The following is a 24382-nucleotide window of genomic DNA, read 5'->3' as shown; positions in this document are numbered from 1 at the left end:
TTAGTTGCAGTTATTGCTACACAAGGGGGTCACACCAGATACTGAAAGCAAAGGTTCACATACTTTTGCCACTCACAGATTTGTAATATTGGATCATTTTCCTCAATAAATAAATGACCAAGTATAATATTTTTGTCTCATTTGTTTATTAGGTTCTCTTTATCTACTTTTAGGACTTGTGTAAAAATTCTAGCACCACTGTAGAGTTGAATGTATGGAATACAAAAAAATCAGTGCAGAGCAATAGAGCACTCATGGGATAAAAACTGACAAGGTTTGCAAATGGTACTGAGCCCAGTAGCATTTTAAAATAATGCTTGTAATATCGGAAAAGAGAAACAGCTTTGGAGGACAGGACATCTGTAGCTCCAACAACAGTCTAAACAAATAGGTCTATATTGTGTTCGTGTAGTCAGACGTGCGTGCAGATGTGAAGGTAATAGGGAATGACTGTAGTATGGCAATGGTTTTGTTGCGAATATGGCATCATATGTGACCTTGGAATATCATGACATGCTTGCACAGGTGCAACTGGTAGTTTAGGAAATATCATAAATTACAGTATAAATAATATAGAGATCAAAAATGTTTCAATGGTTGGGTACATTCGTACACATTAGCAACCAACACTTGATACTGACTCCTCTACACACACACACACACACACACTCACATAGCTATCCATTCATCATCATCTTCAAAGGAGTCAGCAAACTGCAGTGACAGAACTCATTCATCTATTAACGCTCAGGGGAAGAACAAACACTCGTCCATCATCCAGTTCTCCTTTTGTTTTTGAAGAATGGATCAGTCACAGCGTTTAATTACAGAGGAAGAGGAACATGCTTGTTGAGGTCTGACAGAGAATTTTATTCAAAAAGTGTCAACATAGATTCAAATATTGAAAAAAGGGTGATACTACAGAGCTGTCAATAAAAAGCATCAACCAAATATAAACCTCAACATTTATTCTTAAACTCCAAGTTGTTTATTATTACGTGCTACTATTTATATTTATTATTAAGTGTTATTAAGTGCTATTATTAAGTGCTGACACTAATGACATTTTCTTGTTTATTTAATGTAATTGCTGTTAGCAAAGCACAGATGTCATAAATATAATATAATAGTGCAGCTATACATTACTATACATTACATTATACATTACTTAACAAATTTTGAATTGAGTGCATTTTACACCATATGGGCCCACAGTACAGATACATATTTACTTAAAAAGAAGACAGCTGTGTTGTCAGTCTGCTGTTTGCAGTCTGTTGTCTAATTTCCATTTTTGTTCTTTTCCTGCTTACCTTCAATTTAACTGACAGTGTGATAGTTAGTAATAGTACAGGGACCTACCCCTTGTTTATTTGTTTGTTTTGCCAGATCATATGCTATTACTGAATGCCAAATAATGTCAAGATTTATTTCTAACATGCCTCCATGATTTATGATATCCTCTTTGTTATCTATACTGGACAACACTGACAATTTTGATTGCTCTAGTCTAAACTAACCATTAGACCAATCTAGCACACCCCTCTCATAATCATATAAGCAATGAGATTAGTTTCAAGGTAGAGCCTCCATGGATCAGACTTTTTTGTCCAGCGCATCCCATAGCTGCTTGAACGGATTGAGGTCTGGGGAAATTGGAGGCCAAGTCACCTTGACCTCAGATTTTTTGCAGTGTGGCAGGGTGCATTATCCTGCTGAAAGAGGCCACTGGCATTACGGAATACCACTGCCATGAACAGGTGTACTTGGCCTGCAACAATGTCTAGGTAAATGATATGTGTCAAAGGTTTCCCAACAGAACATTGGCCAAAGAATCACACTGCCTCTGCTGGCTTGCCTTCTTCCCATAGTGCATCCTGGTGCCATCTCTTCCACAGGATGCAAACACACATGGCCGTCCACAAGAAAACATGACTCATCAGACCAGGCCACCTTCTTCCATTGCTCCATGATCCTGTTCTGATTCTCACGTGTCCATTGTAGGCACTTTCAGCGGTGGTCAGGGATCAGTATTGGCATGCCAACAGGTTTACAGCAAGCTGCAATGTACTATGTGTTCTGAGACCTTTCGATCATAGCCAGCTTTAACATTTTCAGCAATTTGTCCTACAGTAGCTCTTCTGTTGGATTTGATCAGATAAGCTATCCTTCACTTGCCATGCAGATCAGTGAGCCTTGGGCGCCCATGTCGCAAGTTCACCGGTTGCCCTTCCTTGGATCAGGTACTAGGTAGGTACATACTAACCGCATACCGGGAACACCCCATTTAAATTTATGGTAATATTATAAATGATTTTTATTCATTTAGCCACTTTTATCCAAAGCAGTTTACATTTGAGACAGGATAGACAGGAGTCATTCAAGGACCTTGCAGAAGGCTCAGCAGTGGCAGTTTGTGGATGCCAGTCCATAGGTTGCATCCCTGGATGAATGTAACTTAGCATAAAACTGGTATGTCAGATTCAGAGGTTGCCTTTTTGCTTCATGTCCAAACAGAACACAATATATACACTCCCATGTACAGGATGAAACCTGCACGGTGCATAGGACCAAATCTGTGCGTGACTTGTTCAATGAGTATGATGGAACACTATGCTGCGACACTTTGATTGGCTTGCAAAGTCAATGGACATCAGTCCCATAGAACATTTTTGGGTTTTTTTGGAACACCAATATAGGCATATGTGTGATTTCTTGCTTAATACATGCCTTAATAAGATCACCAGTCCAGTTAGGTAATTATATCTGTACATTTTTGTCCACTCTTCCACTGATTCTGTGTAAGTCAGCTGGTGTTTCTGAGTGCTTATTTTGATGCTTCACCTGCTGTTCCAAATAGTCCCTTACCTAGCTAATAGCTGTCACTGGAGAAGGCACAATATATCACAAACATATCCCAATATGACAGCATGAAAAACCATTAAAGGAATACACACAATCTCTTCAATTGTATCATACTCTATCTATCTCTATATCCATATACTATATATCTAATTATAAAAACTCGTATCACCCAAACATCAAAGTTTTTTTCTAAAATAAAAATGACAAATAAATGATATCTGGACATGATACTGAAAATCACCCCATTGACCTAGTGCTGTTAGCTCTGTAGAATACTTTTGTCTGTTTTATGTCTTACAGTGTGTCGTACAGTGTCAGAAACCAAATAAACAAGTTTGTTTGAAGTTACTCAGCAACTTTACAAAAGTGTGTAATGAATTAGACAGCAAGTTATTTTAATAAAATTCAGATAAGAGTAATAATAATAAATCATGCAAAACGGTGGCTACATTATTCAGCCCGTACAGGATTTTGCAGCAATTTTTTGTTATTGTTGCGGCAAAAAATGCTTGATTTTGCTGCGTCTTTTTTCAAAATTTGCGATGCAATTTGTGGAGGTTTTTTTTGTGCTTTTTTTGTGTGGAATTTTTTTTTAATTTCCAGGATTGTTTTTCACGGTCTTTCACATTGATTTCTGTTGGTGAATAAGACCTTTTAGCTGTACTCATGTTCAACGCACGTGAATCGAAAAGGGCTTTGACTGAATGCATGTTGTGATGATGTCACATGACACTTCTTGGAGCAAATCTGTGGAAAATCAGTAATTTTTAAAAATTTCAAGCTCCTCCAAATATTGTGACGTTTGCTTCATTTCTGAGATTGCAAATTTGCGAAATCCTGGAGGGACTGATTATTTTTATTGTTGTGCATAAGGTAACATATATTAGGTGTCCCCATGTCCTCTGTCTTTAGCTGTTTGCTAATTTATATAAAGCACTAACTAACAAAAACCACTATGTCTCTTAGGTTTGACTAGAGTCACTTGTTGGCATGAAAAAGGCTTATTTTCTTCAAACACTAGCTTTTGGGACAGAGCATTTTAAATTCTGTACAATAAATGTCTTTGAAAAATGCGTCTCATCCAATCTGGCTGTCTGTCTGAGTGGATACGTACAGGGAGAGAGAGAGAGACAGGGAGAGAGAGACAGAGAGAGAGAGACAGAGAGAGAGAGAGAGAGAGAGAGAGAGAGAGAGAGAGAGAGAGAGAGAGAGAGAGAGAGAGAGAGAGAGAGAGAGAGAGAGAGAATACTCACGCAGTAAATACTCAGCTGTGTCCTGTTTATAATCAGCATCCTCAGGAAAGTGATCAATCTTCTTACACACCCCACGGAATGTCCCTACAGAGAAACACAAAGGGAGAGATTTAAAAAAAAGATAGAAAATAAGAGAAGGAATGGCAGAGAAAGGAGAGTCAGATATAAAGAAAAGAGACAGAGTGAGACAGATACCCAGTGAGACAGATGCAGTGTGCATATTTAATATTTTATATCTTTAAGTTTCAAACATTTGTTTTCACTTTGTGTTATTAGTATGGATGGTCACACTGAGTGCTTTGTGCGTTTGTGTGTGTGTGTGTGTGTGTGCTCGGCTGCACGCTCAAGATGACAAATGAACAAAAATAACATGGCTGCCCTCAGGCAGAGTACACACACACACACACACACACACACACACACACACACACACACACACACACACACACACACACACACACAGGTTTAGTTGCCCTGAAGTGCACTGTGTCTACTAATTAGTGCACTGTGTGTACTAATAGTATAAACACGTAACATAGCAGCAACACTCTTTACACTGATCATCACACTCTTATTCAGCATAATCATCCAACTGATCAATCAGAATATAAGAAATAATGCACGTTTAAATCATTCAAGTTCCCAGTAAGCTGAGAGACTATTACATATCAGATATGGAATCCTTTATTGGCCCCAAAAGTCAGTCTGATTTCAACCGTGTTCCTTAAAAATTGTGTCTAACTACAATCCGAAACCAAACCTAACAATCAGAGATGCCAAGCCTACAGTGCTGTGACAAAGTATTTGCCCCATCCTGATTTCTTTTGTTTTTGTGTAAATCTCATACTAAATAGTTTCAGAAATTAAAACAAAATCTAAGATAAAACAAAGGCAACCTGAGTAAACACAAAATACCATTTTTAAATGATAATGTTATGTACTGAAGCAAAAAATTATCCAATAGCAACTGGGCCTGTGTGAAAACGTATTTACCCCCATAGTTACTAATTCCCCATATCTATGAAATTGCATTCTAAATGGGGTTCAACTTGACTAGACGCAACCAAGCCTGCTTACTGCAAACACTGTTCAATCAAATCAACACTTAAATAAAACTTTTTCAAAAGCATGAAGTTGGTTAAAAGGTCTTACCCAGTAACACACTATGCCAAAATTGAAAGAAATTCCAGAAATGATGAGGAAGAAGGTGAGTGAAAAACATCAGTCTTGGAAGGGTAACAAAGCTATTTCAAAAGTTCTGGGACTCCAAAGGACCACGGTGAGAGCCTTTACCTCCAAATGGAAAAACTCGGCACAGTAGTGAACTTTCCCAGAACTGACTGACCTTCCAAAATTCCTCCAAGAGCACAGCAACTGCTCATCCAGGAAGTCACAAAAGAGCCAAGGAAAACATCAAAGGACCTATAGACCTCTCTTGCATAAATAAGGTCACTGTTCATGACTCCACTATCAGAAACACACTGAGTAAAATGGTGTCCATGGAAGAGTGGCGACGTGAAAACCACTGCCCACCCAGAAGAACATTAAGGCTTGTCTGAATTTTGCCAAAACACACCTTGATGATCCTCAAACATTTTGGGAGAATGTTCTGTGGATTGATGAGTCAAAAGTGGAATTATATGGAAGACAGGGGTCCAGTTACATCTGGCACAAACCAAACACTGAATTCAACAAAAAGAACATCATACCTATGATCAAGCATGGTGGTGGCAGTGTGATGGTGTGGGGAAGCTTTGCTGCTTCAGGGCCTGGGCAACTTGCAGTAACTGAGGGAAACATGAATTCTGCTCTCTACCAGAAAATCCTAAATGAGAATGTCCGGTCTTCAGTCTGTAAGTTGAAACTTGCATGCAGCTGGATTATGCAGCAAGACAATGATCCAAAGCATAGGAGTAAGTCCTAGTCCTAGAAGTAAGTGAAAGACTGATCTCCAGTTATCAGAAGTGTTTGTATGCAGTTATTGCTGCTAAAGGTGGCACAATCAGATTTTAAGTTTAAGAGGGCAATTAGTTTTTCACATTGCTGAAAGGTGTTGGATAGCATTTTTTACTTCAATACAAAAAATGTATAAAAACTGTATTGTGTGTTTACTCACCTTGCCTTTGTTTTATGTTGTATTTCATTTGAAGATGTAAAACTATTTAGCATGAGATATACACAAAACAGAAGAAATCAGATCATCAGAAATCATACTTTTTCATAGCAAAATGTCAACAACATGTCACGCATAGTGACCACCCACTCAGCCCCCAAAGTATCTGGGGCAAGAGACCACGTTTAAAACACTGCAGTGTGGCTCACTGTTTAAAAGCCTGGTTAAAACTAAGCCTGGATTATATGTATCAACAAAACTTGAACAATACATTATAAAACACATGAAAACACTATATGTATACAAAACAAAAATGCATGTAACAACTGCACAACATTAACATCCACACAAAAGCATACCACTGGAGAAAATATGCGAGCACAGAGTTTGTCCAACAACCTGAGAGTGACATAATTTTCAGTGTTCTATTCCTGCATTAAAAACATGACCTACACAGGCTTGTGACTTTGCATTTTAATTTTTTTTTTTTTAATGTATCAAAGTGATGAATAGACAACAAATATTCTGAATTAAGGCTTCTGAAAAAGGGAACAGTCAATGTCCAGCTGGGTTTATACTTGCATTTCACTAGAAATGTGAAAGCTGCCAAGCACATCCTTTCATGCTTTCATGGTGTAGACTGTGTGTAGCCAAAATTTTTGTGCCCACATGTACATGCTATGATACCAATGTAAGTATCATGTTGAATCAAATCAAATAATATTTCTTTCTAAAGCTAATTTCTGTAATGTCTATGCAATGCTTTTCTCATCTAACACAATAATGACTTTAAATGATCTTTTGGTGGGTAATTTCTCAGCCAAAATTGATGTGCGGTTAATTGCAATTAATTCGATTAATTAATCAGCACATCATGTAATGAATTCGATTAAAAATTGTAATCGATTGACAGCTCTAATAAATATCCAATTTGAGAATGTATAATATTGAATAAGGATTATCATTGAGTGAGCATTTGAACCCAATTCACTTCACATTTGAATACATTTAGCAGGTGTGTTACAACAAGGCTGGCCACCGCAAACACAAAAACAGTCTTGGAAGAATAAGTTTACATTTAGATCAGAATAATAAGCATAAGTGTAGGGGCAGGGTTGATAAGGGATGCAAACGCTACTTCTGTTCAAGAAGGACATATGGAGGATATTCTGTTAAGATGGTTTGTTACTTATTAATATTTATTAGTCAAACACATGGCTAGAACAATGCTAACACAAACTACTTGTTCGTCTAGAGAAGTCCAGAGCTTTATGTTTGGAATATGTCCAGAGAAATTCCTGGCACACTGCTATGGTGCTGAAAACCTGGCAGAGGTAATGGAGGATAGCAACAGTTGCTAAGCAGTGATTTGATTTTAAAATGACATCCCACTATAGATACTGAAATAGATTAGTACATAACAACATAATGACTGTTTGGTTAAACTGTTTGTTTCTTCTCTCAATCAAACACAAGTGAAAAAGACAAGTACTGAGTGAACACACTACTGACTCTCGTCACAGGGTCATGCAACATTACAGCAAAATTAAAGTCAAACCTTTTAACCTGAACAGCTAAGAAATGCCAGTTCTTTGGGCTTACTTTTTTTTTTAGATAAAAGAAATGGTATGTCAAGTGTTTTGTGAAACAACTGACATATCAAATTATTTTGAAACACAACCTAGACCAAGGCTGTCTAAACTACACGCTCTGGGCTCTTTTTGTAAAAGCCTTCATGCTATTAAGTGCTTTGAGTTTCTAGAAAAGCGTTAGATGAAATATAACTGTAGCTATTAAAAATGATCCCCTTATTGAGGAAAGTTGAAAAGGTTCCTGATTTTAACATTGGATAGTCTTTTAAGTAAAACCTACAATAGTTCTACAGGCAGACATAATCGGGGTACTCATGGTAGTTCTTATGATTTTTTTTTTCAAAGCAGCATTTTTGTTTTCAGTTTAATTTTATTTATTTAGAGCTTTTACAATGGACAGCTTTACAGAAATTCAGACGAACTATAGGGATTAGATCCCCAGTAGGCAAGCCAGAGGTGACTGTGGAAAAGAAAAACTCCCTGAGATATCATGAGGAAGAAGGGAGCCTGGAGCCTATCCCAGGGTACTTGGCAGACGAGGCATGGGACACCCTGGACAGGGTGCCAACCCATCATAGGGCACAATTGCACACAAATTCCAGACAATTTCCCAATAGCAATCACCCTACAATGCATGTCTTTGGACTGTGGAAGGAAACATGGAGAACATGCAAGATCTGTGCACAGAGGAATCAAACCTCCAACCCTGGAGGTGCGAGGCAAGCCTGCTAACTACTAAGCCACTGTGCCCCCTATTCAGTGTTATGTGAACCCCAATTTTGTTTTTACTTATAGAAATGTAATTTTTGGTTTTCTGGAATATGAAAAAGAAATACCCTTTTCTTTATACATCTTATATTTTTATTAGCAAAGTACCATATTCATAAACGTAAATTCTTAAAGTGAAACCTCTCTTTTTGGTCTTCAAATGTGAGCTTAAAAGTTATTTTGTTGCTATTGCACCATCAGAGAACTTAAAAGCAATAAGAATGTTTGCTGTGTACGAAGACTTGGGGAAAAATTGGGACTAATATTAGTGTCTATGAACGACTTTATATACAGGACTTTTTATTGATTGATTTATTTGTAAAAACTCTATAGCCTGTACACTATAAAGTTTGTGTTCAAAAGATCTCCAGTACAAGCATTAGGGTCTTTATGATTGCCAAATTTGTGAACACAAAGCCAAAATGTGTGAATAATAAGGGCATCCTTAAAATCAATTATATTTGTTTAATTCATTCATTTATTCATGTTCAGTAAGTGCTTTGTCCTGATCCCTGGCCTATCCCTGGAACACTGGCCGTGAGATGGGAAGGCAAATGAACAAATATCAGCCGTGTATTTTTAAATAGCACAAATAGAAAGTCAGTAACATATGAGTTTACACAAATAATCTAAGATATTATGCCTGACAGAGCAATGTATAAACTGAGGTTAAAACAGAAACATATCAACAGTTTACATTCAAGGAAATTAACTTTATGTAAGATGTTTAAAATTTATGAAAGAAACTTTATTCCTTAAATATTCACTATTTAAGACAATTTAGTCATTTCTTCTTTATGTATGCAAAGGTTTGCATACTAATAATAAACTGAATTATTAATTAAGAAAAACGATATCTGTTCAAAGGTTTGCATCTATCTGACTGTAATATAAATATTCTCTAACACACAGATCCTTTGTGTAAAATTGCCTACAGTAAACTCATATTTTAATGGAGCTTTTGGATCCTTTCAGAGAGAACAGAATAGAATAATAAAAAAACAGAATAAAGCAATAAAATGACTGAAATCACCACTCAGGCTACTCTCAGTAGGGGTGGAATGATACAAACATATTCTGGTGTGATAATGCTCCAACCTAATATGGTGGTTTTCAGTATGTCACGGCTTCTGCTTATGGCTTCTATTTTCACAGAGACGTAGAAATACACTATGCAAGCTTTGAAATAAAGGGTTTTCAGTCCTATACAGTGCACTTTATGTTCAATTGGTATTCATCTCCCTACTTCCAATATAAAGGGCATGACTTTAACCAAGTGTTTCACACTTTAGTCGTGCAGCAAATTTAATTTACCAACAAACATTACTGCAAAAGACCGTGCAAAACAATTTTGTGTATTTGCGATTTCGCCAATTCAAGTAGTTTCCCGTTAAAATAAAAGCACAAAAAACTCTGCAAGTTGCATCGCAAATTTGGAAAAAAGCTGAAGCAAAGTTTAGCATTTTTGGCCGCAACAATCACAAAAAACTCAAACTTAAAATACTGTATGGACTGGTTTTAGATTATCACAGTAAATAATACATAACAATATATTGTCACTGTAGATTAGGGATGTAATGCAATGCCATGGGGGCACAGTGGCTTAGTGGTTAGCATGTTTGCTTCGCCCCTACGGGGTTGCAGATTTGATTCTCGTCTCCGCCCTGTGTGCACAGAGTTTGCATGTTCTCCCTGTGCTTCAGAGGTTTCTCCCCACAGGGTACTCTGGTTTCCTCCCCAATCCAAAGACATGCATTGTAGGCTGACTGGCACTTCTGAATTGTCCGTAGTGTGTGAATGGGAGTGTGTGTGTGATTGTGCCCTGTGGCACCCTGTCCAGGGTGTCCCCAGCCTTGTGCCCCGCGTCCCCTGGGATAGGCTCCAGGCTCCCCCTGACCCTGTGTAGGATAAGCGGTACAGACAATAGATGGACGGATGCAATGCCACTATCTGTACTGTATCTGTTCAGTGCTCCAAATGTGCATATCAGCATCTGTATACCATAATGCCCACAGTAACTCTGAAAAACATGGGGGGAAAACCCCCCTAGAGGTCGAAATGCAGGCACTGTGAGCATGGACTGTGAATTCTGTCAGATTTTTTATCTGTTCTTCAAAGAAAATATAAATATATGTATCCCAATATATAAACAAACTAATTTAAGCCACCATGACCCTGACCAGGCAGTTACAGTGTTCTTCTTCAGGATTCCAGTCCTCTAGTCTTAACCATATGCTTTGTTAACCTCTTTATCAGGCTTTCAAAAATTGAAAGAAGAAAAAACCAAACAAAAACAACCCTTGAAAAACCCTGAATAGTGTGCCTCCTATCCCTATCTGTTTTTGTATCTATTAGGAATGTATCCATAAAAGAGTTTTCTTTCACAAATACTGATTTTCTGTCATACCCTCTGTTTCTGCTCCTTTCTGTTTTTCCATGTCTCATCTTTCCTTTCTCTGTACTCTCTCAGTCTTCCCCTTTCTCTATCCCTGTGGTACCCTAATCACTGTTCCCTTCACTGAACAATCAGGCACTACATAGAACACTATAATAGGGAACAAAATTGATGACTGAAGTAAATGATTTCATACACATTACACGGGATTGCTCATCAGTCATGTAGTGAGTCACATTCCATCGCATCGACAGCACGCTAGAACTCGTTATCCACACAATTATTTGAGCTGTATTTTCAAATGTGCTGAAAATAAATATCCTAACTATAAACTAAACATTCAGTATGTCACTATGGAAATGACTTTACATTTTACATTAGTAAGAAATCTGAAGGGCCGTTTTCATTTTAGCATGGTGTCTTCCTTAATAATGGTGTATACGAATCAAACTAATAAACAAAACAGTGTATTATGGGTATTCATTGAAAGATCACAAAAATAGCACACTATATAGCGAACAGGGAGTCATTTTAGACATAACATTACATTCTCTCTCTCTCTCTCTCTTTCTCTCTCTCTGACACACACTGTTAGTCACACTTCACAGTATGACCCGCTTGCCTTAATTTGCTTTCACATTCAGTATTGGCTTAAAGGGGTTTACCCTTCATGTGTAATAATGTTATTTATACTGCAATGATGTCAGTGCTTCCTTAAAAATGCATTTTCCCTGCGTATGGAACGTTGCTTTACTCCTGGAAAGAAAGACCTTTGTGTTCAGTGTTTTTATAAGAGCTAAAAAATATAACGTATTGCCAAAACATCTAATGTTTTGGCAAGCAATAGTAACTCCAGTTGCATGGTTTATTTTATATATAGATTAGATGGATTTCACATAGTCCATTTAAAGTAGAGACCTCCTTGGTAGGGTGCCAAAATTGTACACCAGGTAGTATTACTGCCTCACAGCTTCTGATTTTTCCATGTTCTTCCCGTCTTCTCTAGGTTCTCCAGTTTCCTCCCGCCTCTCAAAAAACATCAGTAGGTGGAATAGGTATGCTAAATTGCTCCTTTATGTGAGTGAGAGTATACATGATGCCTTCCCACTCACGGTGTGTTCCTGCTTCTCATCCAGTGTTCCAGGATAGACTCAATAAAGTGACTCTGACCAGGATAAAGCGGTTACTGAAGATGAATGAAATTTCTCAATATTTCTGCAAAACACTAATCTGGGAATGGATATACACTCACTATCCACTATAGGAACACCATACTAATACAGGGTAGGACCCCCTTTACTCACAGATCAGCCTCAATTCTTTCCACAAGGTTTTGAAAACATTCCTTTGAGATTGTGGTTCATGTTATATCACATATTTGCCTCAGATTTCTCAGCGGTATGCTGTGAATCTCCTGTTCAGCCATATCCCAAATGTCCTCTATTAGATTCAGATCTAGTGACTGCTGAGGACATTGAAGAAAACAGAATTAATTGTAACAGGCATGGATCCAGTTTGTGCATTTTGACATGGCCCATCTTCATGCTAGAAGTAGCCATTTTAATATGGTTAAACTGTGGTCATAAAGGGTTGCATGTGGTCAGCAACAATACTCAGATAGGCTGTGCCATTCAAACAATGCTCAATTCTTATTAAAGGACCCAAATGTGTGCTAAGAAAACATTCCGCACACCATTATGTGATCACCACCAGCCTGAATTGTTGATCTATGGAGTCATGCTGTTGAAGCCAAATTCTGACCTTACCATCTGCACATCGCAGCAGAAATCAAGACTGATCACACTAACTGACGATTTTCCAATCTGTCAATGTCAATGTTAATGTTTCGGTGAGGCTATGCCCACTCAGATTTTGGTTCCTGGCTGACAGGAAGCGGAACCTGATGTGCTCTTCTTCTGCACATTCTCAGATGACTTTCTGCTCACCATGATTCACCAGTCTGACCAGTGTCCTCTGACCTCTCTCATCCATATAATTGTACGTACCGGATGTTTTTTGTTTTTCCCACCATTCTTTGTACTCTCAAGTGACTGTTGTGCATGAAAATCCTCTGCTATTTATACAAGGCTGATCTGCAAACATGCGTGTGTATTAACAGCAATATCACACTCTAGCAAGTGAACATATTTGTCCTGGAAGTGAGATTAATTTAAAGGTATGGTAATAGTGATAGTAGTTCCTATTAGACACAAAAGGAACAAAGGTATCACTTTTACAGCATTCACAAAATTTTACTATTCTTAAAAGAAATGTTTTTCTTTTGAGATACACTCACCAACCAAATAATTAGAAACCCCATTCTCAAAGTGCATAAAACTGCATTCAGAAATGCTTTTCTGCTCACAACCGTTGTAGAGGGTGGTTATTTGAGTTATCATAGCCTTCCTGTCAGCTTGAAGCAGTCTCTCCTTTCTCCTTCAACCTCTTTGATTAATGTGTTTCCACTCACCAAACTACTGCTCACTAGTTGGGTTTTTTTGTTTGTTTTCAGAATTCTATGTAAAATTTTGCGACTTCTGTCTGTTAAAAACCCAGGAGATCAGCTGTTTCCCCATTCTGATGTTTGATTTTTTATTTTTTTTTATTAACTGAACCTCTTGGCCTTGCTGCTGCCTCATGGTAAACTAACTATATATTTGCATAAATAAGCAGCTGTTCTAATAAGCAGATAAGGGTTCCTTATTATTACACTAGGTGGTCAATGTTAAAATCTGTTGTGGGTGTATGGGGTGGTCTGGGACAGTGTAAGACTCCCGGCCTGAATTTTTCTCCCAGTCTGGCTATCATTTGAATTACACCCAGAACTATTGTCAGAGCTGCTGTTCAAGAAGATTTATCAACAGTACTGATTCAGATATTCAACAGTGCTGTAGTATAAATGATACTTATTATAACAGGATTACATGGTTACCAGATACTTTTGGCTACAGAACTAGGAAATACACCAGAGATTCTGACACTGAAACTCTGTATGCATATTACAAATACAAGCTACAGTTAACTAGCCTCCGAGCTTTGTGCTAGCATTACAGTAAAGTCCAGTGCAGAATTTTGATACCTGAGCAGTTGGGCTATTTTAGTTTAGCTGTTTTTAAACTTTCAAACATTATAAATACACAGCAAATGTTTTATTATTCACTATCGATTAGTCTTTAACGGTTTCAAATAACGCTCTGTAGTAAGAGAAAGTTAGAAGATATTGTTTCTCTTTATAGTGACGAACAGGAGACATGTATGCAGCCGCACTTTCAACTAACTGTAGGCAAGACAAAGATGACTGACAAACAGCCATGTTCACAAGTCACCCAGCAGTCAAAGACATGAAGTGAAGCATTTACCACTATTTTCAAATCTAGGAATGGAACAAACTCTGAGCTGGAGCAATTGAGATACCTTTTAGTCAGACTTTCATGCTTAATTTGAAATAACACCAATGTGTAGATGTAGGTGGCACCCCAGATGACAACTTGCAATCTGGATATTCATCTGACAGGGTTGTGATTAACTGTATCAAAGGCATTTGTAAAGCTGAGCCAGTTAAAACCTGCATTTATACAATTACCAGGAGAAGCAGGTCAATACATCCTCATAAAGCATGCAAAGGTCTATGAATATTCATGAATATGTCAATTAAACATCCGACAAACTGTCAAAACAGGGTGGAAAAATCACTAGTTCTGGTGCCTGCGAAAAGCAAATTACATTTCCAGGCTAACTCTACCTACTGACTATGCATATATGAAGGAGAACTGAAAGGAGATATATTCAAATGCTCAGTCCACAAGGAATATTCCCATGCCTGTACACATATAAACATCGTATTCAGAATATGGACCTTAAACAGAATTTGATGTGCATGTAAACGTAGTCAGTGACTAACATGAGCAAAAGACAGTACAGTGCAGCACAAAAATTTGATTACTCTAATAATGCTAGCAGAACATGCAGTCACCACACATTTAAATAGTTCATCAAACAAATTTGAAGATAGGATGATGGCCATAGCGACCATAGTGGCCAAAATTTGCCCACTCTCGTGGACTCAAGTACTCATTTATTTTCCCTAGTTTGCATTAATGCCCTTAATTAGCTCATCATCACTTGCAGTAATATTATGTAACTTACTACTTTTTAGCCTAGTTAATTGGATTGCTAGGCTTGCATGCTACCATAAAAACCACAATCTACTCTTAACTAACATTAGGTAAGTTAGGAAGCTAGCTCATCAAGCAGCTTAAAGCTCTCAGCTACCATAGGCATGTTTCCACTATGGTTCCAGAGCCATCTGAAAACTGCAGAGAATGACAGTCTCTTGAAAGAGTAGTCCACAGTTCCTGAATGAGTTTGTCCCCATTTTGTTTTTACCTCCAAATAGTCAAGAATTAACAAACTGATGCTATATGTTAACAGGAGGTGTAATTACCAGTAAAACCCAATGTGGAATTCATTCATTCATTTATTTACCTTCAGTAACACTTTATTCTGTTAAGAGTTGCAGAGGATCCAAAGCCTATCCCATCCTCTGGATGAGACTCCAGTCTGTCACAAGGCATCATACATTTTCAAGCTCATTCACATCCAGTGACAATTTAGGATAGCCAATCCACTGACTAACTTTGGCTGGGACGATACGCTTATCTCCCGATTCAATAGTATCACGATACTTGGGTGCTGAATCAATATGTATTGTGAATTTTAAGAAGTATTGCGATTCGCTATTGAAATGTATTGTGATTTTTGTTTGCTTTTTTAATACTAGACCATGGGAAAAAGTTAAATCACTTATACAGACTGTACATGATATATATGATGAGTCATATTTAAAAAAAAAACAACAATTCATCACATCTTTCAGTTTTATTTCAGGAGCATCATACAGTACCGCACTACAAAATGGTCATTTCAAAACCCTGGACATCAATGCATATATATTTTTTTTTAAAAAAGAAAAAAGGACAACAGATTGAATAAAAAATACTTTTTGAAATAAAATAAACTGCTACATTAAGCTCTTCCAGCTCATCAAGTTGTGCCATAAGAAAACAATAAATAATATAAGCCAAAATGATCACAATACTACAATTGAGTCATGTCTAGCTCTGCATTTCCTGCTAATGTGTAAAATCCATACTTTGGATTTAAAATATGAGGGTGCAGGTTGTGTCCCCGCAGATCTCTGACCGTCTGCTATGTTTTCGCTTTCTCGCGTCCACTTGAAAGGGATATGACGTCACGTCATACTCATAGATAACAACAAATACATTTTGCCCTCTGCTGGAATAAAAGCGGTAACTTCTCTCCACCTCGTCTACAAGCAAAGACTAAAATAAAGTAACTGAATATGAATTATATTGATTCTCGAATAAAAAAAAAATTGATTTCAAAATTGTAAAAATTATAATAAAAATCCTGATAGTTAAGTGTATCGAAACCCCCCCCCCCCCACACACACAAATGGTTTTGGAAACTGGAAGTAGTTGGAGAACACAGACAGAACATACAAAATTGGATCAAACCCAGACCCTGGAGAGATAAGGTGTTGTGAAACACTACCTGCCATGCCACTGTGCCACACCAGCTCATATTTCTTATATCTGATGCTACATGGTTGTTAATGTTAGTAAGCAGTGTGCGTTTAATGGTGCAGGTGGAGGAGTGCACAGTGAGAACAACACTTCTAATGGCTTGTTGACTCATCGGCTTTCATTAAACACGGGCTTAACGATCTCCACAGGGCGCGCTTATCTCCCCCACCGCTCATTGCAAAATTAATCCACACATCGCTTATTAAACACTAGCAAGACGAACGCTGTGCTTTATCCGTACGGTAAATCAGCTTCCTGAGGAGCGTCATTATAAACATGGCACAAGCTTCTGTATAACACGATGAGCTGCATGAGCTCATATTTACCTCTCAGAGCTGTGAAAGGTTTCACTTTTTAGTTTGACTGTAGTTCCAATAGTTCCAAACCAGTTTAATTCTATACGTTATCTGTCCAACTCCTTCTCTCTTTCTTGCATTACATTTTACATTTCTATAAACAAACAAGTGCACATACAAATTACAATAATAATAATAATAATAATAATAATAATAATAATAATGAAAAGGCATCAAAATATGATTACACAGAGTGAAACAACCTGGCTATGCTGACACATCCATAAAACATCATTAGCAATGATGCGTGTGTAATATATATAGTCACAGGTGCAATGAGGTGAATAAATAACTTTTTTTATTTTTTACCAAAAGCGTCAAATACCACTTTTTTCTTTTGTATTCTGAGGAAGCATAGCATGAACTCAGTAGACCATTATGGAAACACTAGATGTCACTTTTGCAGCGGCCTATCTGCATTCAAATGTGTGTGTAATACAGTCCCATCTGAAAGTATTGGAATGGCAAGGCCAATTTTTTTTTGTCTATTTGGGTTTGAGATCAAAAGACTAGAAAATACTGAGAAAATCGGAAAAAAAAAGATTTTCAACATTTGTTTCCTGATATTTGCATCTAGATGTCTTAAACAATTTAGAACTTGGCACCTTTGGTGGCAGACCACTCAAGTTGTAGGTGAGCAACAGTATTGGAACAGTCTTGAAGTAAATTCAAGTAAATATACACTTAATGGTTGCATATCCCTTGCTTGCAATAAGTTCATCAAGCTAGCAACCCAGTGACATCACCAAACTGTTGCATTTTATTAAAAAAAATTTTTTTTTTTAAGCTTATATCAGGGCTCCTTCAGTTGTTGTTTGTTTTGGGGGTGAGGGATGGGGGATGGGTAGGGGTTCTCCCTTCAGTCTCCTGTTTAGAGGTTTAGTTTCCGGCTTTAGTAAGCCATAGTAAGCCATCACTTATTATGTTTACATGGATAGCAATAATCTAACTATTGACCTTTTTCTGAATAAGACAATATTGTGATTAAGGTGTTTACATGAGTCACTTTTAGAATATTCCTTTCATGTTCAGGTTTTACATGTTATAGAACATAGATTGATTAACGGCACACGTCATTACGTCCCCACGTCACGCCGTCCCCTCCAGAATTCCACGCATCGACAGTTCATCTTCGTTATCGTACTGTATACAGTTTTGGGTGTTTTTATTAAAAATTTTACGAAAGCAAGTGCAGTTAATTATTTGTCATGCTATACATGCAAATAGACGACTGCGTGAAGCTGTGGGCTGCGTCCCAACTTACCTACTATATAGTAGCTGAAATACGTGTATTTAACCTACTATACAGCAGGTAAGTATCAGCACGTTTACATGAACAACAATAATCCAATATTAACCCGATTAAGACGATACTCTGATGAAGAAACTACCATGTAAACAGCAATTTTTAATCACCTTAATTCGATTAAAATCATACTCGAAGTAAACGCAAATAGAATTAAGGCGCGTGGAGTACTCCTGTTTTAGTTGCATTATCGACGTGCATTACAGACATGTACACACATTAATCACACTATTAACATCGTGTGGGAGTTTATCACACATGTCAATGTTCAACCGTTTTATGGCAAACAAGAGAGCCTGGCTGCATCCCAAACCGTGTACTTACCTACTGTATAGTAAGTGAAATACATGTATCTCGTCTACTATATAGTAGGTAAGTACGCAGTTTGGGATGCATCCCATGGCTTCAAGCAGCCGTCTATTTGCACGTACAGCATGACAAATAATTAACTGCACTTGAAGCGTTTGTAAAAATTTTAATTAAAAACACCCAAAGCTGTATACGGTACCATAACGAAGATGAACTGTATGTCGATACGTGAAATTCTGGAGGGAACGTCGGACAGCGTGGCGTGGTGACGTAATGACGTGTGCTGTTAATCGAACTATGTTCTACAACATGTAAAATCTGAACATGAAAGTAGTATTCTAAAAGCGACTCATGTAAACACCTTATAACAATATTGTCTTATTCAGAATAAGGTCAATAATTAGATTACTGCTGTCCAGGTAAACGTAGTCTATGTGGTTTCGGACGCAGCCGTGCTCTATTGTTTGCAGTCAAACGGTTGAGCTCTGCTGTGTGTGAACGTGTCCTGTCGCAAATGCGGTGAAATCTCCCACACAACGTTAACAGTGTGATTAATTTGTGCTCATGTCTGTAATTCACGTCGATAATGTGACTAAAATGGGAATACTCCACATATCTTAATTCAATTTGTATTTACTTTGAGTATGACTTTAGATGGATTAAGGTAATCAATAATTGCTGTTTACATGCTAGTTTTTTAATCAGAGTATTGTCTTAATCAGGTTAATATCGGATTATTGTTGTCTATGTAAACGTACTAAATGTACTAACGTACTCTCTCTCTCTCACTCTCTCTCTCTCTCTCTCCCCTACACTCAGTTGTTTCTTTACCAGCTCTCTAAAGTTGTATAATAAAGACAAGGCTCTATGTAAATACAAGGCAGATTTAAAATATATATTTAGTCATTCACTGGCTTTTCATTCAAACATTTCACAGTTTTAAAACAAATTTTTTGAAATGTTATGTGAATACAGTTATGTGAAGCCAGAGCCATATTACCCTGCAGCTCTTGACTGGTTTCCCACTGAAGCTAAGCAGGGTTGAGCCTGGCTGGTACCTGAATGGGAGACCTCCTGGGTAAAACTAAGATTGCTGCTGGAAGTGGTATCAGCAAGGCCAGTAGGCACTGCTCACCCTGTGGTCTGTGTGGATCCTAATGACCCAATATAGTGACGGGGACACTATACTGTAAAAAAAACAACAACCCCAAAACAGCACTGTCTTTCAGATGAGACGTTAAATCGAGGTACTGATTCTCTGTGGTCATTAAAAATCCCAGGACACTTCTAGTAAAAGAGTAAGGGTTTAACCCTAGTGTCCTGGCAAAATTCCCCAATTATCTATCATGGCCCCCTAATAATCTCCATCCCTGATTTGGCTACATCACTATTCTCTCCTCTCCACCAATAGCTGGTGTGTGGTGGGCGTTCTGGCACACTGTGGCTGCCGTCGCATCATCCAGGTGGACGCTACACACTGGTGGTGGTTGCAATCTTCATATGCAATGTGAAGCGCTTTGAGTGCCTAGAAAAGCGCTATATAAATCTAAGATTATTATATAAATAAGACTATATAAATCTTAATTATTAGTTATGTAAATATCATGAAGATAATAAAGGGAAAAGACTACACAGTTGTTTTTTTAAATGTGTGTATAGAAAGAGAGCCAAAATAACAGTGTAATGGAAAGATATGACATTTGATGTTTCAATGTTCATCTTCAGTAACTGCTTTATCCTGGTCAGGGTCACAGTGATGTTTTTGTTCCTTTCATTAATTAAATCAGGAAACGTCACAGACAGAAGCTTAATTTCCATTGAACCATAAAGGCCATAAACCATAAAGGCACTTCTGAATTTCTTTGACAGTACGAATAATAAAGTCATAAACCTGCAACTTTGGAGTTCAGTGATTTTACTCATTCACTTGCTCACTCACTTTCAGTAACTGCCCTCATATTTGTCAGGGGAATCCAGAGCCTACTCTGGGAACGGTGGCCATGAATATACCCTAGATACTCCATCACAGAGCACCATGCGCACACACACACACACACAGACACACACACACACACACAAACGCATACACACACACCCCTATAGGCCAGTTTATCTTAGCCACACAGAGAATTATGGGCGGAAAATGCACAACTCCACAAACATTATCACCCAGGTTCAGGATAAAACCTGGGACCCTGGAACTGTGAGGTGGCAATGCTACCTGCTGCACCACCGCACTGCCTATCAGTGATTTCATGCATAAAATTTTTGTGTCAAAACTACCAGAGAGAGTAAATGGGTACAGCTTTTTGATGTCACAAGACAGACTGCATCAGTCACAAGGTGAATACCAGCATTGTGGGTAAAAAGCCATGTGACTTAAAAACCTGAAATCAATCTGATCTCCTGAAGACTTTTCCAAGGTGGAAAGCTTACTGACTGTTAAAAACTGCTGAGACTTAAGACTCCCATTCCATTTGTGTTAAATAAAAATCTCTTTTACTTCACACATACTTCTTTGTTAAAAAACAACACATTTCTTAAATCCATGTATTATTAGCCTTAGATAATGTATGCATGTGGAGCATCTGCCATAAAGTTCCTGTGAATTAGCTGTTACTATGGAAATTATAATGTATTAGAGCAAATGAACTAACATCAACCTACCATGTGAATTACAGCTGGCACTACTGTCCGAGCTGTATTGTTACAGAAAATTAAGCAACAACTTCTGATCAATCAGATTTGAGAATTCAACAGCGCTGTAGTATAAGAGAATCTTAATGATGTACACTGACTTGCAGCACATGTGAGCATAACTGATATTGTATACGTTACAATATAACAAGACCACAAATTGTATTAACATCATCCTATACAGTGTGAAGGTGTGAAACTTATAAGCCCGATGTAAAGCAACTTTTAGAGATTATGTGATTTTGATACAATAGAGACCTAAATCTGAAACTAAAATACTAAAGCTAAAGTGAACAACTAGGAATGCCTGCATACATTTTTCCCAGACAAAAATGAGAACTGGTCGTGAGCAGTCAGGAAACAGACATAAAGTAAATGGTTATGGATTGAATAACTTACTTGTATTTCTTTAAAATATAGCCAAGTAGTAAGTTTAAAATGAAGAAGAAAGAAGTGGTGGGACAAATGATGACTGTAATCAATGATTGGTTGTTGGGAACAGTCAGTAAGTGATTGGTTGTTGGAAAACAATGGTAATCAGTGAATGGTCGTTGGAAACATAGGCTTGCGCAACTCAATCAGCCTATACACATTAGTGGTGAGTCAACCAAATTGATCTCTCAACTTGTATAACCAGCAGCGGTATAACTGGAGTACTTTTAAGGACAAGTCTGGCCTTTCATGGAAGGACGGTATCCATACCAATCAAGAATATGCTGCTCCCATTTCTTGTACTATAGTACATAGTCTGAGAAAAGGCCTAGTAAATTGGTGACAATCCAGAGGCGGCACCAGGCAGCTGACCAACAAGCTAAACTAATTTTAAGTTCTTTGTACTAACATAACACACAGACACAAAATATACGTCTATGCAGTCAGTTCCACTAATTAGTATTTATAGACCCCCAGGGCTGTATTCTGAATTTTGGTATGAATTTGCAGACTTTGTTTCTGGTTGTTTCTGTAGAAAAAGCAGTAATTACTGGAGATAGTAATATTAATTTTGAAGACCCACTGAGAACAATGTTTGTGCCCATTCTAGACTAAGTACTATTCAATCAGAATATAATAGAACCCACTCATTAGGTTGGACACACCCTTAATTTAATACTGGCACTTGGATTAAATATAGAAAACATAGTAACACTACTGCAGTCTGAAGCAATTTCAGATCACAACCTCATCCATTTAAAATGGGTCTTAGTCATAATACAGTATATGCACTTCGCCAGACTATCACACCATGTTTACAACCAAGTAATCTATTTTTTAATTAAAAAATATAACCCTTGATTGGTTCACCCTCTGACCCCACAGAACATGATCAGGTGATTAAATGCTTGGTGTCAACGTTATGCTACTCTTAGCAATGTAGTCTAGTTTAAAAAGAAAAATAATTTGAGAGAAAAAATAGTATGCATCAGTGATGACTTTTTCATTGGTAAAATCGAGAATATTAGACAGAGTATTAAAGTCAGACATTTTGATAACTAACTATGTAGAAAGCAATATAACCACATCAATAGATCGATTAGAATCTTTTACTCCAATTTAACAGACAGAACTAATTTAAACTAATTTTCTCTTCAATATCATTAACTTGTGTATTAGATCCCTTACCTATACATTTCCTCAAAAAGATACCAGGAGCAATCAAACCTCAATCAAAATTAATCAACTCCTCCCTTACCATTGGCTATGTACTTAAATCCATTAAACTAGCCTGACCAAAAAACCTGACCTTGACCCCTGTCTAACTGTCTAACTAAGAAACCACCCCATTAAAACCTTCCATTATCTCTAAGATGCTAGAAAAGGTGGTAGCACAGCAGTAAGGGTCATACTTGCATAGGAATAACATTCATGAAATCGTTCAGTCAGGATTTTGGCCTCACCATAGTACTGAAAAAGCACTGGTTAAAGTGGTAAATGACCTACTGCTGGCCTATCATCAGGGCTGCGTCTGCTTGGTTGAGTTATTTGACCTTACTGCAGCTAATGAAACCAATAGACATATATATGATTCTAGATAGACTAGAAAATTCTGTTGGAGTTGAGGGAATGGCTCTTTCCTGGCTTACGTCTTACTTGTCTGATCATTATCAGTTTGTAGATGTAAAAGTTTGGTGTTCCAAAAGGCTCTGTTCTAGGCCTTCTGCACTTTTCTCTATATAAGGAACCTCTGAGTACAAACATGGTTTTATCTTCCACTGCTATGTCAATGACACACAGCTATACATCCAGTTGTGGACACATAATGTCTCATTATTTGGTGACTCTTTGAAGAAGATTGGTTCCTTTTTGAGTTAGGTTTTTCTCAAGGTTTGTTCCTCATGTCAGCTCAGGGAGTGTTTCATTGCTACTCTCACATCTTGCTCATTAGGGATCCAAATCCAACGTTATATTCAGATTTCTGTAAAACTGCTTTGTGACAATGTCCACTGTTGAAATCACATTGTAAATAAAATCAAATTGAAATGTGAGCTGGAGGGCTGTACTGAGTGTAGGACAGTTGTTGTTTTTTATTTTTAATTTTTTAATTTTAATAAGGCTCTTATTAATTGAAATTCACTAAAGGGGTTTAAAAAGTTGACAAATCTAACAACAACGTTACTAAGTTGGCAACACTCTTTAAGGAGGATGGGATATTGTTGGCAATTCAATTTTAAATTTTGAAGCCAATTAAATGTCTCATGGCAGAGGTTAAAGAAGGGGCCACCTAAAGTAGATGCCACATCTGTTAACATTGTGCGAGGACAGCAAGATGCCATGACTGTAAACAAGGATGGCTGAAGTCTCTAAATAAGACAGCAGTATGTTTTGTGTTTTGTGTGTGGAGAACAGATTACAGGCAGTAAAAGCAAACAAGGCCAAAATGTTCAGGTAAACATCAATTCAATTATCACTCAAGATGTTACTTATATGGACATTAAAAGTGCACCAACCACAGGAAATTGGGGCAAGCTTTTCAAGGGAAAATATATGGGCATAATGTTTGCGCTTGTCTATTTCTCATTTTCATTGTAATTCCCTGCCAGGTTTTTGAAAGGCTGTCTCCAGTATGACCCTGCTAGACTAGCTAGCATTATTTTGGCCTAGCTTAATATAAGAATGGCAGCAAT

The 24382-nt window shown here is 37.5% G+C and overlaps 1 protein-coding gene across 1 annotated transcript in view; it reads right to left on the bottom strand.

Annotated features, from left to right (window-relative positions):
* The window catches only part of cacng3b (calcium channel, voltage-dependent, gamma subunit 3b), a 51688-nt gene that overhangs the window by 14366 nt on the left and 12940 nt on the right, over nucleotides 1–24382 (bottom strand). The window contains exon 2 of the mRNA XM_017485323.3: nucleotides 4119–4202. Coding sequence (XP_017340812.1) covers nucleotides 4119–4202 — 84 coding nt within the window. The remainder of the gene's footprint in view (nucleotides 1–4118; nucleotides 4203–24382) is intronic.

Source organism: Ictalurus punctatus, chromosome 2 (assembly GCF_001660625.3).
Source record: "Ictalurus punctatus breed USDA103 chromosome 2, Coco_2.0, whole genome shotgun sequence".
Taxonomy (NCBI): Eukaryota; Metazoa; Chordata; class Actinopteri; order Siluriformes; family Ictaluridae; genus Ictalurus; species Ictalurus punctatus.
The sequence above is the reverse complement of the archived record's forward strand: the minus strand, read 5'-3'. Positions and strand labels throughout refer to the sequence as shown.